The sequence below is a fragment of the Lacerta agilis genome, chromosome 12, assembly GCF_009819535.1.
Source record: "Lacerta agilis isolate rLacAgi1 chromosome 12, rLacAgi1.pri, whole genome shotgun sequence".
Lineage (NCBI taxonomy): Eukaryota > Metazoa > Chordata > Lepidosauria > Squamata > Lacertidae > Lacerta > Lacerta agilis.
Genome location: NC_046323.1, coordinates 7,028,965 through 7,052,192, shown reverse-complemented (window position 1 = coordinate 7,052,192; position 23,228 = coordinate 7,028,965). Strand labels below are relative to the sequence as shown.

Here is a 23,228-nt window from a genome sequence, read left to right as displayed (position 1 = left end):
CAAACTCATGTTAGTAGCTTCGAGAACACTGTCCAACCATCTCCTCCTCTGATTGCCACCTTGTCTGAATTAATTTTAAGGTGTATTTTAATTAACTGATGTCTGTATTTATGCTTATTGTGTTGTTTTTATGATGTTAGCTACTCTGAGCCTGGCCTCGGCCAGGGAGGGCAGGATAACAAATAAAAATTATTATTGTTGTTGTTGTTGTTGTTGTTACTACTACTACTACTACTACTACTATTATTATTATTATCACCATTGCCGAGACCATCCAGCAAGCAGCAATATTTCTTTTTCTCATAAACTCACAGAGCAACCCGTATGAGGAGATCACTGCTACTGCCATTTAACATGGGCTGCCCACCAATTAAATTGCTTTACCTACTCAACCAGCCTTTCACCAACTGAAAAATCCTGGCAGGCAGAGCCGGCCCACCCACGAGGCAGAGTGAAGCAGTTGCCTCAGGCAGCAGAAGCCCCTGAGGTGGTGCCCTGCAAGGGCTCACAATATATTACTGGAACCTGCTGCCACGGCTGATTCTTGCCACCGCCACGCAAGCTAGGTAAGGGTTGCTTCAGCGGGGGTGGCACTGTAGCGGCAAGACAGCACAGCACTTTCCTGTTTCACCTCAAGCGGCAAAATGGGACGCCCTGCCCTTCAGGCAGGTGGGACTTATCTAGAGCCCACTGCAGTTCTGTGATTCTGTGATGCGGTTCTGTGATTCTGTGCCAACCACGGAACAGAGAAATCGCAGGAACATCTGCTCCTGTGTCGATGTATTGCCCACTAGCCTTCCCCCTCATCCTCCTCACCTGGAGGATTTGTGTATCTCCTTGCTGCGAGTGGAACAACAGGAAGGGCACCCATCTTCAAATTTTATTGTACATTGGGCGAATGCCCCTAGTGAGAATGGGTATATGGGCTTTAAATCTCAAGGCCCTCACATTTTTAAAATGTTTATTTTGTTTGGAAACTTTCTTTATATGGCACAGCCTTGCTCTATTGATCGAAACTGTTCGGTTTTGCTCTGTGGTGTTTTCTTCAGAGCTTGCATTTAATAAACTGGAGAGGGGTTACAGGATCTGTAACAGAGGTTACTGGTAGGGGGGATATGAAGTATCTGAGCCGAAAAACAACAACCCAGGGCAGTGTTCATGTTGGTTCAAATGGTGTCAATTGACCAGAGCTGAAAACCAGCTCTGTGAGGTAGTACAACTGTCACCACCCCTGTAGTTTGACCAGCCTGAGTCAGGAGACTCACAGACTTTATTGGATGTCCTTAAGATTCCAATAAGCAAGTTCTTAAAATGTCATTTTCTGCTTCTGAAGCCTAAAGCAGAAAACCACCCCACAAACTATACAGTAGCAGGTTTGACCAAAAGGCTAAGTCGCTGGCTTAATAACTGAGGATCAATCCAAGGAACCGCAACAAAATTGAAGAGGTGGCGCTGTGGTCTAAACCACAGAGCCTAGGGCTTGCCGATCAGAAGGTTGGTGGTTCGAATCCCCGCGACGGGGTGAGCTCCCGTTGCTCGGTCCCAGCTCCTGCCAACCTAGCAGTTCGAAAGCATGTCCAAGTGCAAGTAGATAAATAGGTCTTGGCCTATAGGGCGAGATGAGTGCAAAACTCCAGAGTCGTCTGTGATTGGACCTAATGGTCAGGGGTACCTTTACCTTTTTATTTAATTAATAATAATTAAAACAGCAACATATGAAGCCTAGAGCCTGTAAGTCAATAGGAAAATATAGTTGGAGAATACAGGAAAGAAATATAAAAATATAATTTGGAGTTACAAAACAACAAATCTACCTTGTCTCAACTCTGTTCTTCACCAATACAGCAACAACCCCGCAGAAGGCAGCAGGTAGCAGATTGCAGGAATGAAGCTGGACGTCCAAAACTAAGATGAAATGCCCAGCAACAAATGTGTTGCGCAAACTTCAGAAATAAAAATGTTGGGCCTTGCACAAAGAAATATAGAATACTTTTAGGCTTTGACCCGGTCTTAGCCAGCCAGAAGACACACTCCAGAGCTGAGTGTGTTTGTGTGTGCCTGTGGCTCCACAGCTGAGGCAGGTCAGCTCTAATTAGCAAGGCCCAACTAATTAGGATGGCCTTGAAACCCTGGCACACATGACACAACACAGGTGCAATCCATGAGACCATTTGCAATGATTGTGAGAAAGAAACTGCTTTCGCATTAGCTGAGTTCTTTCCCCAGAATCCTGAGCAAAACAGAAAGAAACCATGTTGCTGGGAAAATCTCAGAAACCCAAAACTAAATGCAGTATTGAAAGGTTCGGTCCATCTTTATCCAAAATGGTACAGTCAAACCTTGGTTCCCAAATGCCTGTGTTATCGTACCAGTTACAGGTAGTTAGCCGTGTTGGTCTGCCATAGTCAAAACAAAATAAAAAATAAATAAATCCTTCCAGTAGCACCTTAGAGACCAACAAATTTAATTGCTCATCTTCTAACATTGTGTATGCAATCAAATGCCAACAGTGCCCTTCAGCTCTCTATTTTGGACAAACAGGCCAAACCCTACACCAAAGGATAAATGGACATAAATCTGGTATCAGGAATCACAAGACAGAGAAACCAGTAGGAGAACAATTCAATCTCCCGGGACATTCTATACAAGATCTCAAAGTAGCTGTCTTAATACAAAGGAATTTCAGAAATAGACCAGAAAGAGAAGTTGCTGAATTGCAACTCATTACCAAACTTAAAACCAATACCAAGAACAAACTTAGTTGGTCTGTAAGGTGCTACTGGAAGGATTGTTTTTTTTAAATCTGTTATCATACGTTTCAGCACCCGGACGCTGAAAACCTGGAAGTAAATGCTCCGGTTTTTGAACAGTTTTCAGAAGCCAAACGTCCAACGCGTGAGTGAAGGTATCTCTTGCAACCAATCAGAAGCCGCACCTTGGTTGTCGAACGTTTTGGAAGCCGAATGGGCTTCCAGAACGGATTACGTTCAACAACCCAGGTTTGGCTGTATCCATTAAAATAGGGGCAAAAACTTGCTTCCTCATCTCAGGAAAAAGCAGCAGTAAACAACAGATTTTTTGAATAACTATTAAAAGCCCTGGTGGTAGGGGGAGCAGCAAAGGCACAGGGGTTGCCTGGCCCAAATAAATGAATATTCTTTTGAATTTCAACTTAGCTGGTGACTGTAAAGAAACAGTCTAGGTCTAGGCTTTGGTCTACATATAGCTAACCACGGTCAACTTAGTTTGCTCCTCGTTTTGGAAGATGAGGTTGTTTCAAATGCTGCCCTGAATCACGTCACAAACATCATACCACTTATTATACATACCTAGAGACGCCTAGAAGACGCTTAGAAGACGCCTGCTTCTTGGGAGAAAAGCAATGACAAACCTAGACAGCATCTTAAAAAGCAAAGACATCACCTTGCCGACAAAGGTCCGTATAGTTAAAGCTATGGTTTTCCCAGTAGTAATGTACGGAAGTGAGTAGTAATGTACGGAAGTGAGGACTTCCGGTTCTCCGCGGAGCTGCCTCGGACGCGCTCTGCTTTCCTCTGCAGACGCGCACTCACTAACGGGGTGAAAAGGGGGTAGCTGGGCTTCGCAACCCCCCAAGAAGGTCCAGGAGGGTGTCCTGAACCTCTAAGGAGCTGCCGCGGCGCGAGGAGGGCTCCCCAGACCGGACCTGAAGGCTCGGAAAGGAGAGTCTTTGGCGCCAGTGAAGCGGCGCTCCCTCCCCCAGGTGAGAAAGCCCGATTCCGGGACGCTCAAGCGGCTGAATCTCCGCTGAAAGAGCAGGACGTGGTCAGGCTCCCAGCTTATAAAGAAAGGAGAACTAAAAAGAAACTAAGTGCTGCTGCAACAGTAACACCGAACTAAAGGTGTTGCGAAGCAGTATCCAAACTGGAAGTTTAGCTGGGGAAAGATCCCTTTTTCTCTGCAAATAAGTCCTGAGCGGAAGAAAAGTTGAGAGGAGATCCATCCCAATGAACCTTGGATTTCTATAGCTCTTTCACGAAAACAGGGTCTTGAACGGGATTCTTTTGGATGTTAGTTAATGGTTCTTCATAGACACAGTGATACATAGACGCAAGATCGTAAAGACTCTAAATATTTAGCTGCGGTGTGGTATTATGGTGACTTCTTGTGACTCTTTGGAAAGAAAGATAAACTGCCTTGGATGCCTGGTATAAAAGCAGAACCTTTGTTTCTGAGTAGCGTTGTCCTCCCGGGGGCGAGAGAGTCTTCTAGATAAATAAGTTGGATAAACAATTTGGATCTTTCCTTTTGCTGAGAAGTTGAGGAAGAGTTTTAAGCAGTACCACTCTCAGGAAAAAACAGGAAGGACAACGAGAGGATGGAAGCAGCGTAAAAAAGGATGTTTCTGCTTCCCCGCCCCAAAAGCCGTGAGCATTAACAAGGCAAGAGGACAATGTCTTTTTGCATAGAATAATCTGACCATCTCCTATGCAGAGAAGATTGGAGGCTAGACTGGAGTCCCGTGGTGTGGGTTTTTTCGTGGAACTCTCCTTCTGAGGACAGCAATACAGCTCCTGTCTGTGGTATCTTTAAGACAAGGGGAGAGAGGAGAGAAGTTGCTGAGTCATTGTCGAATCATTGATTCAGCTGCCGGAGACGGGTGCTGTAAAGGAAGAGACTTATTACGACCTTTATGAGGAAGAGACTACAAGCCAGAAGACAGAGAGCTAGAGGGACTATAGCGACACACAGAGGACAAATCAGAAATGCAGCTCTACTTTACTTTTTCCCTTTTTCTATCTCATTAGGAGGGGCTGCTCCTATGCATTGTGGATTTATTTTTATCTGGAGATACTGAGTTTTGTATTAATTTAGAGGAGCAGTTGAAGTTGAAGTGTTAAATTTAATAACCCGGGGTGAACTACTGTGCTGGTTGTTTCCATTTCTATTGCTGCCCCCCCTTTCCTTTTTCCTTTTTTTTTTTTTTTTAAATTTTTTTTTTAAATTTTTTCTCTCCTTTTTAAATTTTTTCTCTCTTTTTTCCTCTTTATTCATAGTTGGTATTTATTTTTTTCCTTATTCATATTTGGGTTATCCCCTCTCTTCAACTGGTATCTTCTTTTTCTAATTTTTCCTTTTTCCTTTTTTTTTTTTTTTTTTTTTCTTTCCTTTTATACTCCCTCCCTCCCCTTTCCTCCTTAACTGGTTTTTTTTTTCTTTTTCTTTTTTTCTTTTTTTCCTTTTCCTTTTTTTTTTCTTTTTTCTTTTCTTTCTTTTCTTTCTTTTTTCTTCTTTTCTTCTTTCTTCTTTTCTTCTGGATTGAATCAAATAGTTGTTATAGCTGGAAAATTTGAAATATTGGTTGTAAGAAGATTTAAATTTTAAGTTCCAAGATCTAATTGGATAGTACTAAAGCACATAAATAAGGGGAGGGTAGTATGTCAAATACAAACAAGAAACAAACCAGCACAGCTATCACAAACCCTCTTACTAATCAGAGCAGGAGAAGTTCAGTAGTGGAAAGTGAAATGAATATGGAGATGAAAGAATTGATTTTGGGTTTGAAGAAAGATATCTCCGAAATGAAAAGGGAAATGAATGAGAATGTGAAGGTTATTGATCAAAAGCTGGATAAGATGGGGGCAAAAATCGACGATAATGCTAAGAATGTGGTGGAGTTAAATGGGAAAATGAACGAATTAATGGTTAAAAACATGGAATTGACAAAGACTGTGCAAGAGTTGAAAGGCAAGTCGATAAGTTTAGATGAAGCAGTGAGGAAAACCCAAACGGATAATCGAGAACAAAAAAAGGAAACAGATAAGGTTAAAAAAGAGATTATGGAAATGAGAGACACGCATGAAGCGGTACTCGATGCGATAGCTATGATTGAAATGCATAGACGAGAAAAAACCCTGAGATTCAGAGCAATACCGGAAGTGCCAGAAGAACGCATAGAACAAAAGATTACCAATGCGTTAGCGAGTTGGCTCCAAATTAGTGAACAAGAAATGGCAAAGAGCATAGATAGAGTTATCAGAGTAAGATCTAATGTTGCCAGAATGAACAAATGGCCAGGGGACTGTTTGGTGTCTTTCGTAACAATGGATATTAGAGACAGAATATTACAGACTTGCAGTAAAAACAAACTCAGAATAGATGAGAATGACATCATTATACACAAAATAATTCCAACCAGATTACTTAGAAAAAGAGACATCTATAAACCATTGGTGGAGGCGTTAAGGGCGAAATCAATAACACATAAGTGGGAATTTCCAGAGGGCATTTCTTTTTTCTTCAAAGGAAAGAGACGAAGGTTTACATCATGGGACGATGCAGACAAATTTTGGAGAACTTATAGGAAGCAAATAGGAGGTTCTAAATATACAGGTGGAGGGGCGGAAGAAGAAGCAGAAACGAATGAGGAGTCTGAGGGAACTTAGGAACGGAATTGTGTTAAAGCACTGATCTTTTCTTCATCTGAATACCTTTCCAGTGCTCTTTTATCTAATTTCCCCCCCTTTTTCTAATTGGGGCAATTCTTATCTGGAACACCAATTTCTTAAATTTGAAACAGATTACTGAATTGAAAATTAATAAAGGTCAAAATGAATCTAAAAATATTAACCTGGAATGTGAATGGGCTTAACGATAAGGCTAAGAGAAACAGAACGGAACATATCTTACTAAGGCAAAAACTAGACTTGATCTGCTTGCAAGAAACACACGTTACGCAAAAGCATACAAGGGTCCTTGTCAATAGAAAGTTAGGATCGGAATTTATATCCTCTGATAAAGTTAAAAAAAGAGGCGTAGTAATTTATGCGAGACCCCAATTAGAACCAAAATTAAGGTATAAAGATTCTGATGGAAGAATAGTAATAATAGAAATAAACGTACAGGGTGAAAAGATAATTGTGGCAGGCATTTATGCTCCAAATACGAAAAAGAAAGAATTCTATCAATCTCTACTTACGAGATTGGTAGATTATGTGGGAGAGAAAATAATTTTGCTGGGGGATTTGAACGGTGTGACTACACCGGAAATCGATAGAACAAAAAAATCCTTAGGAAATAAACAAGCGAAATTACCAACGCCCTTTTTTGAACTAATTGAGATGTTGAATCTCAATGATGCCTGGAGAGTGCGGCACCCCAATGAGAGAGAATATACTTACTTTTCGGATCCTAATAGTTCTGCGGGAAGAATAGATGCAATATGGTTATCTAAAGAATTAACGCTAAAAATATCCAAAGCTGAGATCCACTCTAAAACTATATCGGACCATAACGCAGTGTATGTTTGGCTTCAAGGGAAGGATAAAAAACAGGTAAGGTGGAGACTAAATGAAACTCTTTTAAACGATGAAAAAATAACTGAAAGAGCTAAAAAGACATTGAAAGAATTTTTTGAATTCAATTTAGACAAAGGAACGGATATCAGGATAGTATGGGATGCAAGTAAGGCAGTCCTTAGAGGCTTTTTCATAAAAGAAAATATAATTCAGAAAAGACAAAAGGAAAAGAAGAAACAGGAAATTCTAAACGAAATCAGTTTGAAGGAAAGAGAACTTTATAATAAGCCAGAGGACAGGGATATCAAAAGAAATATTAAATTGCTCCAATCCCAGTATACTATGATTATAAATGAAGAGATTGAATGGAAAATAAAATTAATGAAGCAGAAAAATTTTGAATTCGCTAATAAACCGGGTAGACTTCTAGCATGGAAACTAAAAAAACAACAGAGTGAAAGGATAATTAATAAGATAAAAATAGACGACAAGATAATAACTAATCCTAAAGAAATTGAAGATAGCTTTGTAGCATTTTTTGCGAAACTCTATAAAGAGGGAGGGGAAACTCTAGATGAGATTAATAATTATTTGAACTCATGCAACCTCCCCAAAATTACTAGTGAACAAAATAAAGGGTTAAATGACCCGATATCAGCTTTTGAAGTTCAAACGGCAATTAAGAGATCCAAGCTGGGGAAAACGCCTGGACCAGACGGGCTTCCGGCAATTTTTTATAAGAAATTGGAAGATACTCTGTCTGATCCTTTGAAAATATTGATGAATAGTATTTTGGAAGAGGGTAATATGCCGGAATCCTGGAAGGAAAGCTTCATAACTCTGATCCCTAAGCAAGGCGCAGACCAGTTGATGATAACCAACTATAGACCCATCTCGTTGTTAAACAATGACTATAAATTATACGCACATATTCTAGCGGAGAGAATGAAAAGAGTCCTTCAAGCTATAATTCATGAAGATCAAACAGGTTTTCTCCCAGGCCGCCTTATGCAGAGTAATATCAGAAGAGTAATTAATATCTTGGAATACTTAGAAGGGCATATTGATAAGCCATCGATAATAATGGCGGTGGACGCCGAAAAGGCGTTTGACAACGTGTCATGGGGATTTATGAAGGAGCTGTTGCAAAGAATGGAATTTGGCGAAGCAATCTGTAAAGGAATCCAAGCAATTTATAGCAAGCAGAGGGCTAAAATTATAATTAATGGGAACATCTCGGAGACTTGCGAAATTAATAAAGGGACAAGACAGGGGTGTCCGCTCTCCCCACTGATTTTTATTTTAGTTATGGAGGTTCTAAATAAGAAAATTAGAGAAGAAAAAGAGATTAAGGGTATAACTCTGGGGAAGAATATTTATAAAATACGAGCGTTTGCGGACGACCTCATAATAACATCTGAAAACCCTAAAGAAAGTCTACTCAAAATACTGGAAATAATGGATAAATTTGGAAAGGCTGCGGGCTATAAACTGAATATAAATAAAACCAAACTTATGGTTAAAAACATCTTACCTGAAGAAAAAGAAGAAATTGAGAAAACAACAAAGCTTAAAATATGCCAGAAGTTTAAGTACCTGGGAATATGGATAATCACCAAAAATATAAACCTATACGAGGATAATTATACTAAAACATGGGCGGAGATGAAAAAGAAATTGGCGATATGGAGCAAACTGAAAATATCCTTTTGGGGGCGTATCTCGGTGATTAAGCTTAACATCTTACCCAAACTACTGTTTCTGTTCCAATCAATCCCAATCATAGGGAAAACAGATTGTATTGAAGCCTGGCAGAAAGAGATCTCAAAATTTATTTGGTTAGGAAATAGACCAAGAATTAAACATGTATTGCTTATAGATCACAAAGAAAGAGGTGGATTTGGTCTACCAGACCTGAAACTATATTACGAAGCAGCCTGCCTTTCCTGGGTCAAAGACTGGTGCCAACTTAAAAATACGGACCTGTTGGACTTGGAAGGGCATGACAACCGCTTTGGTTGGCATGCATACCTTCACTACGGGAAAGCAAGAATCCATAAAGGCTTTACGAATCATATTATCAGGAATGCTTTATTCAGAGTCTGGGAAAAGTATAAAGGGCTACTAGCGCCAAAAACACCTAAGTGGATCTCCCCAGAAGAGGCCAAGGCACTTAAAAAGAGGAATATGAAAGGGAGCTGGCTAACATATAATTCTTTACTGTTAGAAGAGGATAACCAATTGACACTTAGGAAGTATGAAGAGGTTAAAGAGCAATTAACAAGCTGGCTGGACTATCATCAATTGCACGAAACTTTCAAGCAGGATAGGAAAAATGGATTTGCAAGGGAACCGTCCAAATTTGAAACAGAGATACTAAATAATAATACTAAGATAATATCAAAATTGTACCAAATCCTCCTTGAATGGAAAGTCAAGGAGGAGGAGGTCAAGGAAGTGATGATCAGATGGGCGCAGGATATCGGCCACCCTATTATGTTAGACCAATGGGAAAAACTTTGGAAGGTTACAATGAGGTTCACAGCATGTTATAACATCAAAGAAAATATGCTCAAAATGCAGTACCGATGGTATCTAACTCCATCAAGGCTCTCCAAAATGTACAAAAACCTAGCTAATAATTGTTGGAGATGTGGAGAAAGCAATGGTAATATGTTTCATATGTGGTGGACCTGTAAAAAAATCAAAGCTTTCTGGAATCTAGTATATGAAGAACTTAAAAAAATTTTGGGCTTGACATTTTGTAAAAAACCAGAGGCCTTCCTACTTAGCATCATAGGTAACGAAATCCCAGAGAAATTAAAAGATATTTTTTTATACGCGTCTGCGGCTGCGCGAAGTTTGATAGCGCAGAACTGGAAGGGAGAGAACGCGCCGGACATAAAAGAGTGGCAAATCAAATTACAGGAATACGCAGAGATGGCCCATCTGACCAACTCCTTAAGAGGACATAACAGACAAGCCTTTGTGTTAAAATGGGAGAAATATAGAAGGTATCTTCAAAGCATCAACAACGGTATAAAGTCTATGGCGGCCTTCGAGTGACCCTGGAGTTGTAATGGGAATGTAATATATGATATGGCTAAAAGTAGAAATTGAAATGTTCTGAAATGGAGGTAAAAGATAATACAGCAATGTTGACCACATTCATAATGAGGAGAAGACTGTTCATAGGGAAAGGATGGGAAGTTTAACTAAAGAGATTAATTTTTGTATGTTGCTGTTTTGTTTTCCGTTTTGTTTTCCTTGTTTTTTTTGTTTTTTTTGTTTTGGTTTCCCCCCCCCCTTTTTTTTTTTTTCCTTTCTTTTCTTTTCTTTTTTTCTTTTCCTTCTCTCCTCTCCCCCCGTTTTCCCCCTCCTTGTCCTTTGTATTCGCCCCAGATTTTTTTTGTGTTTCTTTTTCTTTTTTTTTTTTCTTTTTTTCATTTAGCATGTTTTCGTTTAAGGATAAAAAAAAGAAAGAAGATAATATGTGTAGTCATATATTTCCATGGTATCTACCATTGGTAGTATTCCCTTTTTATTATGGGGTGTAAGATGAAGTAAGGAGAAAGAGACAACCAAAAAGGAATACTTCTGATTCTTGTATTTTATTAATATATATAGTGGAACCTAACTTGTAAATAGGTACAAATGGAAAGTACAAATGGAAAATATGTACAGAATGTTTGTGATATTGGTGGATGTAAGAGTTGAAATTTAATAAAGTATTTAATTTTCAAAGAAAAAAAAAAAAAAAAAAGGAAGTGAGAGCTGGACCATCAAGAAGGCTGATCGCTGTAGAATTGATGCTTTTGAATTATGGTGCTGGAGGAGACTCTTGAGAGTCCCATGGACTGCAAGAAGATCAAACCTATCCATTCTCAAAGAAATCAGCCCTGAGTGCTCACTAGAAGGACAGATCCTGAAGTTGAGACTCCAGTACTTTGGCCACCTCATGAGAAGAGAAGACTCCCTGGAAAAGACCCTGATGTTGGGAAAGATGGAGGGCACAAGGAGAAGGGGACGACAGAGGATGAGATGGTTGGACAGTGTTCTCGAAGCTACTAACATGAGTTTGGCCAAACTGCGGGAGGCAGTGAAGGATAGGCGTGCCTGGCGTGCTCTGGTCCATGGGGTCACGAAGAGTCGGACACGACTGAACGACTGAAGAACAACAAGAGACATGGGTGTAGCCAGGGGGGCAGCTGCCCACCCCATCAACAAAAATCAATACAAATCTGAGATTCTGCCCCCCCCCAACAAAAATCCTGACTATGCCCATGTCTAGAGAGCTAGTGCCAATTTCATCGCAGGCCAGTGTAATCAAGAAACCCCACCCAGAAATTGAACAATGTCCTGCACTGATCGCAATCACCTTGATTCTCCAGTGCCTGAGTCACCAAGAATAGGATTCGCTTCTGCTTTTGCCCCAAGTCTTCAAGAATCCAGTACATCTCATTCTTCCACATCAGCAAATGGCTATCATTCACTGCTACATTGGTAGGCAAACCCAACCCTTCCACTGTCCCTATTTTCCAGTATCCTGGCTTTACTGAAGCCGTCCCAGTTTCTGATTTGAACCCAGAATGTCCCACTTTTCCTTGGGACACCCCTATTTTCATCCGAGAAATGTTGGAGTTACACAGCCGCTGAGCCATGGAGAAAAGTACTAACTATACAACCTTTAGAAGACATCTCAAGGCTGCCCTGTATAGGGAATATTTTAAAAAAAATGTTTAATGTTTTATTATGTTTTTATATATGTTGGAATCCGCTCAGTGTGGCTGGGGCAACCGAGTCAGATGGGCAGGCAATAATAATAATAATAATAATAATTGAATAAGACACCCCTATTTTCATCAGAGGAATGTTAATTTAGCAGCTCCATCAGCTCGTTCCAAAAGACCTTGCTTCTTATAGACCCACAGCTTTTGAAACAAACTGCACATTTTCTCATCACCGCCCTCAAGCATTTCAAAGCTAACCACCTTGTTTTCAGAACACTGCTAATCCTCTGCCCACTAGGAAATATAACTCCTTTGTGCCCCACACAATGCAGAGAACCTGTTGTACAGCATGTGAAACGTGGCAAGTGGTTATTTCAATTTCTGGAGGCAAAACCCCTTACATTTTAGTGAGTTATAAGCTAGTGTTCATTATTTGCACCTACCACATAAACCTTATGACTTTTAGTTCTGGACTATATCCAACCACCAAAAAAGAAAAGGAAAAAAAATCAAATTAAGTGTTTACTGAAAGCACAATTCCATAAAACAGAGAAGCCTCGAGACTGTTGAAACACATTTACTTTATTTGAAGGAAGACATCTGCCAGAGATACATTTCCTGTTTGGGGTTTGCAGAAAGAAATTACAGTTTTAGTTGAATTCAAGATGTCCATTTACTCATAACTCCTTTGAGGGTTTTCTTCAATCACTAAACAACGTCAAAAGGACAGGAAAATGTTTTGCAGAGACAAATGCTCCCCTGGCTTAATACTGACACCGGTTGTGTTCATGCAACAATTAATTCCCAATGGATAAGCTCATAATGAATGGCAAAGATTTTTTAATACAGGAGAGACCATCTTTTAATATGTGTAAAGTTTTATGAACAAAATATATATTATAGACAAGATACTAGATGAAATGATTAGTCCGTTGCTTATTATCCAGTCAAATATTGTACCGGTATATTGATAATTAAACTGGGTAAGTAAAGAAACCACCATAGAATAGTTTTCAGGCAACTGAAAATAAACATTGTTTTGAAAGAGTCATCTTTACAGAACTGTCAGGTTCTCCCTGCATTCAGCAAATGTTATGAGTCATAGGTTTTCAAATGGCAAAATTTCAGTCTTATGTATGTGCGATAACAAATCAATAGTCACTCCAACACATATTATTTAAATGCCCATTATATATCTTACCCCGGACCAGAATTTTGAACCCAGTTATTTTGGAAATTGCTGATAATCCTTCTGAAATACAATTGGCTTGCTTGTTGCAAGATACAATCCCCCAAAGAACATTACAGGTTGCTAGATTCTTGATTTCAGTTATCTCATATAAAAGACGCCATGGAACGCTCCAAGAATATTGATATTATATTATCAATAATTCCAGCTTAAGTGACCTTGTAATATTATTGTCAAAATTTTACCTGCAAAATTGAGAAGACTGGGTGTACTAGTCCTTTAATTGCTGTGTCGATGTTCATAATGTGTTTGCTTTGTAATATGAATGTATTTTATTTTATTTTACTCATTTTATTCCTGATGTGGGCTTATAGCCGAATAAAGATATCTATCTATCTATCTATCCCTGCGTTCAGAGAGAACCTTTCTCACAATGTGGACTTATTTGAGGAGAACCTAGTGTAGTGTAAAGTGACTGGAAGTGCAGTTAGATTCCATGTGTTCGTTAAAATTGTATCCCACCACAAAACGAAGCATAATCCATTACTACCCTCAATGTTCATTGAAGAAATATAGACTTAAAACACCACTCGCTTAGCAGACATGTTTTTATTTCGTCATAGAAACCATTAGCTCCTGTCAAGTATTTCATGCTGCGAAGCCAATTCTATCTTACATTTTCTCTGCACCAGAAAAAGTAGTTGCATAACAGTGTCATTTTCACCCAGTGTTCTCCTCTCATAAAGTGTTCTCGTCTCTCTTACTGATCAGTGTAAATCCTACCCTGTCGTGTTATATAAATCTTTGCAGCAAAGATTTTTGTTTTAACCAAGTGATGAACATTGCTGACTACTCTTTTCATAAAGCAGTGTGTATTGGGGAACTCTGCCACAACAATTACTAGGCTAGTTAGTGCTAAATACATGCAAGGCAGCTGCTGTCTATTATTCTGCAGACCATAAACCGCCATCCAAACATCTCATATTTTGTGGCTGTTGTGATAAAAGGCCATATTTTCAGCTCTCCTTTGTTTCCATACAGCCTCCCACCTCCCAAGAGCAGTTGAAAATTCAATGCCCTGGACAAACATGGATAGATCTCACATTGGCAGAGACTAACAACCAGATCCTATCTGGAGACAAGTCACTGTGTTCTGATTAAGACTGCAAACCCCTGGGCAGTATGAATCATTCACATGATTTTCTCTTAGGAGGTAACTTTTTCCATGTTTCCCTACCAAAGGCAGCTGAGATTTTCAGAATTAACCTCATGTTCCTATTGACACATAGCAATTTAACCACAAATAAGTGACGTAGATAAGCTTAGCAGTAATTCTTTATGCAAATGTCTTGGAACATCATTCACACATGCATGGGCATCACTTGACTTATTCATAAGGACCAACAAGATACAGCTGTGTTGTTATTCCCTCTAAGGCAGGCATGGCCAAACTTGGCCCTCCAGATGTTTTGGGACTACAACTCCCATCATCCCTGACCACTGGTCCTGTTAGCTAGGGATGGTCCCAAAACATCTGGAGGGCCAAATTTGGGCATGCCTGGTATAAAGTGGCAAGCTAAAAATTGGATGTTCCTTTTCAGCTGGTCCTTCTCTCAAACCATTGGCTAAGCTGCTGTGATGTCACAACATTCCAATAACTCAAGGTGAAGTAATACTCATGGAAAGTTGGACAGCCGCTGAGTGGGAAATGAGTGAATTGGGAAAAGGTTGTCAACTGGCCTGCAACAAGACTAATATGTTGACAGTGGGGAGTAGATAGGAAGAGGCAGTGTACTATGTAAACTGCAAAACTGAGCAGAAAGAAGGAATATGAAGAAGGGTGAAAGCTGTGATGCTGAGGCATAATTAAAACAAATGTCTGAAAGGAAGAAAAACAGAAGAGGCAAGGAGTATGTGGGATGGGGAAGGACAATCCTAACGTAAGATTTAAGATTGAATAAATTATGTGCTTTTGAAAGCTAAGGGATTGTCAGCCAGGAGCACTAAGGGAGAGAGTGGAGGGCTGAATTCCTTATAGATTAACACACAAAATCTGTGTTTGTTTCCAGTAAAACTTGCATACGAGTACAAATGCATAAAAAGGTTTTAAAAAAACCAAGCCAGAAGATTAAAACACATACCAGAAAATATAATCTCATGGGTATTAAAAGTAATGTTGTCCTTCCAAAAATGTCCTACTGGCTTTCTAGGTAACTTTTTGGTAGAACATGAGACTCTGCATCTCAGGGCCGTGGGTTCGAGCCCCATGCATGGGCAAAACGATTCCTGCATTGCAGAGGGTTGGACTAGATGACCCATGTATGCCCCCTCCAATTCTATTATACAGAGCAAATTGAATTCCTCATGCTTGATCAAGTCACATGCCAATATGAGTCACCATACATTTAAAGCATATCCCAGACCCCAAAGAATCCTGGGAAATATATTTTACAAATGGCGATGGAATTGTAGCTCAGGATTCTCTGCAGGAGTGAGGATGTGCTTCACATAGGAGTCATAGAACTGGAAGGGAGTTGGAAGGGACCCTGAGCATCATCTAGTCCAGGCACCCCCAACCTTTGGCCCTCCAGATGTTTTGGACTACAATTCCCATGATCCCTGATCACTGGTCCTGTTAGCCAGGGGTCATGGGAGTTGTAGGCCAAAACATCTGGAGGACCACAGGTTGGGGGTCCCTGATCTAGTCCCAACCCCCTGCAATGCAGGAAAATGCAACTGTCCCATATGGGGATCGAACCTGCGACCACGGCATTATCAGCCCCACACCCCAACTGAGCTATCCAGGCATGTAGGTTGGGTGGGTGTGGGTGTGGAGATCTGCTACCTGCTTCCAAGGAGTGAATTCCTTTGACCACAGCAACAAAGACAGGCTACTTACTCCCTTTAAGAGAAAGAATTGGACAAGCAACATTAATCATCTTTATCCTAGTGGCATCATGCAAAACTGAACAAAAAATAACTTGCCACCTTGATCTTAAGAGTTTAAAATGCATATTTTAAGAATGTCGCTGGAATTCTAATAAATTACCCCCCACTGAAAGGGCAATTACTACTGGAGTCAGGGCTGAAATCAGAGGGCGGGAGAGAAATCAGCCATAAACTAGATAAAAAGGCTCAAGCTCAGAAGCGAGTCTGTACTTTTCCACTGGTTGAAAGCAATTGACCAGCTGCTTTGTAACTCCCAGTGCATCTGGCTTGTGCAGTTGCCTGGTAACTTGTCATGTGGTACTGCAAAATATATTGCGTTTAAAGAGAGATACACCGTTGCTGGCCTGGTAATCTTTGGGGACTAAGAATTTGTCAAGTATTGTATTGAAAATGCTTTGGCTTTATGCTGGATTGGAGTTAGATGCAGGTTTCGTATATTTCATTAGTCACTTTTTTAAGGTCAAAGGGCTAAAAGCTTACCACCAGTCATTTTAACAAGTTTATGTGCTCTGGATAAATGAGGTCTTTATTTGAATATACTCTAAGAATAAGGTGCAAAAGTGTTTGTAGAAATGAAGCTTGCAGTTACCAATTCCTTATGTGATGCTCTGGAAAATCCTTACAGACACATCAATTGTATGCATGTCTGCTCAGAAGTAAGTCCTGCTGAGTTCAGTGGAACTTACTCCCAGGTATGTATACACTGGATTGTAGCAAGAATGGAATTAATCTTATCATGTCTATTCTTTAGCACATGTGCCACATGTCTTTTGGCCATGATATTCTATTTTTGTATATTCACTCAAGTAGCTCCCACCAAACAACTTCTTATAATGGGGGGGGGGGCAATAAGAATTCAGCTATAGCATCCTATTTTGCTTCTATCAAATGACAATGTGAGCATTAATGCAGTCAGTGCAGCTGATGACAAACAAGTACTGTACATAGTAGAAGTATGAATTTTCAAAGAAAATATTTTAATGAAGCCATTAAGAAGCATAAACGGGAGATTACGGGAAGAAGCATGAATGGATTTCTATGCAAGTTTGGGCAAGACAAAACTTCCTCTCTTCCATGAACTCTCTACAGTTCAGACTCAAGAGCACTGTTTTAAAGCTGCCATAGTTCAGTTAAATGCTAACTTCCATCGTCTCCCTCTAGTGGAAAGAATAGCAGTGGAAAGAACACATTGGGAAACCAATGTAGCTTGGATTGGAAGGCACTTTCACATACAGGGGAGAAGCTCCCCCTCCACCACCAATTTTCCTTCCTTGTTCCATCCCATTATGCTTTGAGGTCAATCTTTGGGAGGGCTTTTCAGTGGGTTGCCAGCAGAAGGGCAGTGAAAAGAAGTACCTCATCTCGTACTGCCAGAGGCAATCTCCTCCTACTTTGCATCAAAGCCTACGGATACAGAGAACAGAATTCAAGGCACCAAGCAGGATAAACTTGCAAGTTTTGCTTAATTAAAGCAGGACAAAATTTCATACAGCAAGATCTAAGATCCTGTTGAGTGCATTTTTTAAAAAAATGCATATTTTTTTTTAAATGTGCATTTAAAAAAAATGCACTCAAGTCTGAAAACTGTTTAACTGTTTGTGACTCTATAGAAAACTAAACTCTAGTTACCTTGCATAGTGACTTCACCTTTCTTATCACTAATTTCTAATGCCACAAACTGTCTACAGATAAGGATTCTCTCTTGTGGTTTTATTTCTGTCAAATGAAAACAAATGTTAACTTTATCAATAGGTTGAGATAAAAGTAAGTAAAAGGAAGAGGAGAGATTTCAAAAACTCTAGGCTGTGGGCACAAGGAGAAAGAGAAGCTATAGAGACATATATAAGAAAAGCACACACACACACACCCCACACACACATTATGAATCACAGCTTAACCAGCTCATGTATGATATAGGTAAAAGGTAAGAAATATTTATAACCAGCTCAGAGCCAGTGTGGTGCAGTGGTTAAGAGCGGCAGACTCGTAATCTGGGGAACCGGGTTCGTGTCTCCGCTCCTCCACATGCAGCTGCTGGGTGACCTTGGGCTAGTCACACTTCTTTGAAGTCTCTCAGCCCCACTCACCTCACAGAGTGTTTGTTGTGGGGGAGGAAGGGAAAGGAGAATGTTAGCCGCTTTGAGACTCCTTCGGGTAGTGATAAAGCGGGATATCAAATCCAAACTCTTCTTCTTCTTCTTATAACCTGCTCTAAGCAGCCTGAACCAGAACCATTCAAAATTCCTGGTTTTATCTGACATCCAACATACCAGTTACAAAAACAACTGTGTTCAATACAGTTATTTTTTAAAAAAAACCTCTTTATTGCCTTGCTCTGAACAGCAAGTTAATTTTGCCTTTACAACAAAGTCATGATTTTAACTTACAAAGTAATTGTTAACGATGCATTTTCCCTGAAATGGAAATTTGCCTTTATATAAATGTAAAAAATAAAAAACACATCAAGTTTCATCAATATATTCCTACAGAAGCTTTAACAGGAAGTCTTCAATGATTGCATATAACTTTTTTTTACACTTCTGGTCCTTCTCCTCCGGGAACCAGCTGAAAGAAAGTTCACATGAGAAGATGAAGAACATAAGCATTTCATCTAGAAAAGTTATGTACAACCGTTCTACCCTCTCTCAAGGATGGGGCTACAGAAACATGCCCAGCAAGATCAGTTCTGTTGGCCAGTATGGCAGAGCCACCCCCTGACTACCCGTCTCAGGCAGCGTAGCGGAAGAAGTATCAACAAGATTCCTCCCACCATTTGCAGTCTGGCTCATACAACACGCTAAGCCAAAACAAGGTTCACACTTTGGTTATAGCTCACAGTTACTGGGGAGAGAACTTAGCCACAAGCTCTGGTGCAGATGGTAATCTAAACTGAATCTTGGCAGCAAAAACGCAAGCTGTGAGCTTGCCTCTGGGATCCCCCCCCCCCTCACGTTCTCACCAAGTCAGGGTTAGGGTTAGCATGTTGTGTGAAGCAGGCCATTGTATAAGCCACCTTGAATTTTTCACGTCAAAAAAGATTATATACACATGTGTGTCTGTAAATAAATTACATTAGAATAGCTTATATTCCCTTGTTTTACATTTATTGAGACCCCCACCCAAAATAGGCTATATTTCCACCTCCCTGACTCAGAACATGCAACATCTCAGTTCTTTTTTAGGATACTTCAATTTTTTGGCATTTTATTGGACTCTGTTTCAGTTTCTGACAAGAGTTTCTGAATTAACCAAGCTTCCACAGTTAACTACAGTTTGGCCTAGTTAACAGGCATTAACTAGGGGCAGAAATGTAAGAATAATTACTTACCATTGTTATGTTATTTCCATTTAGCAGAATCTGGTCTAGCTTTGTAATTCTTCGTCCTTCAGGTGTGATCTCACTGTTGAACACAAGAGAAACAGAAAAAAGGATACAAAACTAGGAAGTTTGGTGAAAACTAGCTACCTATTTTTCATTCAAGTCTTAGTTATCTGATAAGAGACTGCTATTCTCCATGCCAGTCACCCAAATGTCCCTGAAGGGGAAAACTGGAAAGATAAATAATTGCAGCAATCCTACCCACATTGTTCTGCAATTGGTACTTTACTAGAATAGCATGGGAAGGGAAGTTGTTGCAACTATACCCTTATAGAAAAGTAAGGAATGAGTACCTCTGAAAGATACTGCCACAATAGTCTGGGGATTTGTAGAGAGAAGCATCCCAGTGTCAGGGGGCAGGTGCCAAGAGCAGGATAATAACAGCTCACACAGTTAACTCTTTATTCAAAGAAGCAAACAGCTCAGGAGGCCAAGCCTAGTGAACACAGCAACTCTTCCCAGTAGATCTTGCCTCAATGAGGCAGTTGTGAGGACTGAAGGTCCCTGCTTTCCCACAGCTGCCTAAGTCTCCACCTCCCCTGGGTCCTTCCTTCAAAAGCAATCTGAGATTCCATTGATGTGTCTGTCTCTGCTCCACCCTCTTCATACTTCTTTTGGTCCTGGGAGACCAGGGGGGAGGGGAGCTGGTCACAATAGGAGGGGGAGACCCCCTGGCTTCTTCAGAAGTCCACCTCATCTGTTTCTTGGCTCCCCTCCTCTCCAGCCCCAATTCTGGACTGCTCTACTACAGCCTCTTCCTGTTCACTAAACCCTGTTACCTCTTCAGCTTCCGACACCTCCTCCTCCCAGTCTGCTCCCTCTTTTCCCTCTGACCACTTATAGTCCCACTACCAAACCCCGGGCTCTGAGCCTTCTTTCCTTGGGGGTTCCCCAGCTGGTGCCTCCTACCACTAAGATAATGCTCCACTATCACCTAAGGAGAATTACACTCTGCTTTTTCTGAAAACTGATGAACAGTTTTACAGCATGCTTCACAAAAGTAGCTAATATTATCAGCCTATGTCCAAGTGTGGGAGAGGTCAAGAGAGCAAGTTCTGAAGAGTGAGTGAAAGTATTTAAAGACAACTGTTGGTACAAGATGCGCTGAGATTGAAAGCCAGAAGCAGCCATACTTACAATTCTGTAACATCTTCCAGTACCATGTCTGAAGCCTGGTGTCAAGGAGAAAGTTACTACAAAAGTAGTGATTCACATTTCCCCCTGCATTCATTAGATGAGTAGATATCCAAGATGGCTGCCAGTGTTTTATATTATCAAGGTGCAGGCCCTGTCCACATAATACATGGCTGTCACACAAGTGCCTCAGAGCATGTGCAACAGGTACTAGGCTTGCAGCCTGGAAGAATGATGTACAACACGGGTAGGAAACCTAAGATCTTGTTGGACTCCAATTTCCATCAGTCCCATTCAGCATGGCCAATTGTGAGGGGTGATATAGTCCAGCAGCATCTGAAGGACGAGGATATAATATCCCATCCATTACGTACAGGCACCATCTGTCAGTACTGCAGACACAGTATTCGCAGAAGCCAGTGGCTGCAAGTGAACTTGCACAGTTGCAGTGCAAACCACCAAATCTACAAACCTAAATGCAGATCTACCTTTATCCAATTCAAAACACCAGAACAACTCCCTTTCCATGGGAACGTTGTTTACAAAAACAGCTGCTTACAAAAACAACAACAACCCAAAAAGCAAACTGTCAAAAGCTTCCACATTATTTCTTGTAAAGGATACTGACAAAGTCATCAAATCCTAGGAGTGTGCCAACAATTTCTTTATCACTTTTCATCACGATGTGAATTCGTGAGCCTATGCACTTGTCCACGAGCTCTGTTAATCAGAAAAAGCATTTAATTAGCAGTTACTAACGTATGTACAAAAGTATGTGCAATGTCTCTTTCTTCAGGTTGGGTTTTCAGTTACTAATGATTTTAAACATACATCATTTACAAAACAGTCTGTATCCAAAACTAAAAGCAAACTTAGCAGCAGGGGACACTAGCATATTACATTATTAACTAAATCCAGTGGGTCAATTAAATAATCCCAAAGTTCAAAAGATGCAGTTGGGAGCTGATTATGATCATATACATTAAAAAAAGGATTGCTAGAGCCTCCAATTTCAATGTGATTTGAGTACTGAACCTTTCCCTGCTTTTCAGGAACTAGCATACAGGAGCATTGTTGGCTGCAACTGTGGAGGCAGAGCACAGCCTTTGCACTTAGTAGCCATTGCTAGGCTTATTGCCCTCCATGAATCTGTCCAATCCTCTTTAGAAGCCTTTCAAGTTGGGGGCCATCGCTGCCTCCTGTGGAAGCGAGTTCCGCAAATGAACTAACTGTGCTGCGTGAGGAAACGCTTCCTTTTACCCATCCCGAATCTTCCAACATTTGGTTTCATTAGATGCCCACGAGTTCTGGTGCTATGAGAGAGGAAAGAAACCCCCTCTCCATGCTGTGTGTAACTTTGCCCCAAGTATGTGGCCATGATGCCACACGTACAAATGCTGCTCTTGCCCCACACACCTCCTCTCGCCCCCCCTCCCCACCCCACCCCTCTTCCCCACCCCATTTCCAGACTTCTCATTCACCCCACTTCCCCTCCCCCACCCCATTTCTCCTCCCCCATCCCACCTCTTCCCCACCCCATTTCCCCCTCCCTCACCCCACCCCATTTCCAGACTTCTCATTCACCCCACTTCCCCTCCCCCACCCCATTTCCCCCTCCCTCCCCCCACCCCATTTCCAGACTTCTCATTCACCCCACTTCCCCTCCCCCACCCCATTTCTCCTCCCCCATCCCACCCCTCTTCCCCACCCCATTTCCCCCTCCCTCACCCCGCCCCATTTCCAGACCTCTCATTCACCCCATTTCCCCTCCCCCTCCCCCTTTCCGCCCTCTCTTTATCCCTCTCCCCCGGCTACACCTCTCAGAGACGAGCGCCCGCCATTCATTTACCAAGAGGCAGAAGCTGAGACGGGTTGGTTGTCGCGTTGGCCGCCATTTTGCCGCGAGGCCTGACTAATCGAGTCCGCCGTCCTCTTATTGCTCACTGGTTAAAAATAAATAAATAAATAACGGGGGAGGCGGGCTCTTGCGTCCCTGGCCACTCATAACAGAGAAGACTGTTCCAGCTTCAACAGACTCAGCGAATCGATAAGAGAGCAATCGAACTAGGAAAGCCCTCGAAAAGGAGTTCCAGCGCAAGATGATGCTGAGGGGCGCGTGACGACTGAGCGCTAACTTTAAAAGCTAATAATTCATACTCTGGTTTGTTTCTTTTTTTAAAGCGTACCGTGCCTTAAATCCGAAACGCTGGAGCTCTTTTTATTGCCTCCAAAGAACTAAAGGCAACAAAGGTGAAGGCACTCTGTGCGTGCTCAACGGTATCTTTTCGCCCACCTGGACCCTGGTATGGAAAATCTTGGGCGCTTGGATTTTGGACGAAGTACGACTCGAAAGGCCGGGGTTCTGCAAAGGCACAAGAATCAGGCCTCGCAAGGGTTGCATCACTTTAAAATATGGGTTGCATGATCTGCCCCATTCAAAGTGCCCCTTTTTTATTTTGCAGCGTGTCAAAAAGATGGATTTTAGCCCATCGTTTTGTGTTCCTACCTTGGAGATTAGTCAAGCATTCAGTACCCACCCAATTCCTGTATGTTCCCTTCCTAAATATAAC

General features: G+C 41.1%; 1 protein-coding gene across 1 annotated transcript; it reads right to left on the bottom strand.

The window, feature by feature from the left end:
* Nucleotides 1-18,448: 18,448 nt before the first annotated feature.
* On the bottom strand, nt 18,449-22,616 carry LSM5 (LSM5 homolog, U6 small nuclear RNA and mRNA degradation associated). The gene is made up of 5 exons (XM_033166068.1): nt 22,508-22,616; nt 21,283-21,378; nt 20,662-20,689; nt 19,474-19,546; nt 18,449-18,710 (listed from the first exon to the last, which is right to left on the bottom strand). Exons 1-5 carry the CDS (start codon nt 22,551-22,553, stop codon nt 18,678-18,680), a joined length of 276 nt encoding a protein of 91 aa, XP_033021959.1. The 5' UTR covers nt 22,554-22,616; the 3' UTR covers nt 18,449-18,677.
* Nucleotides 22,617-23,228: the final 612 nt, after the last annotated feature.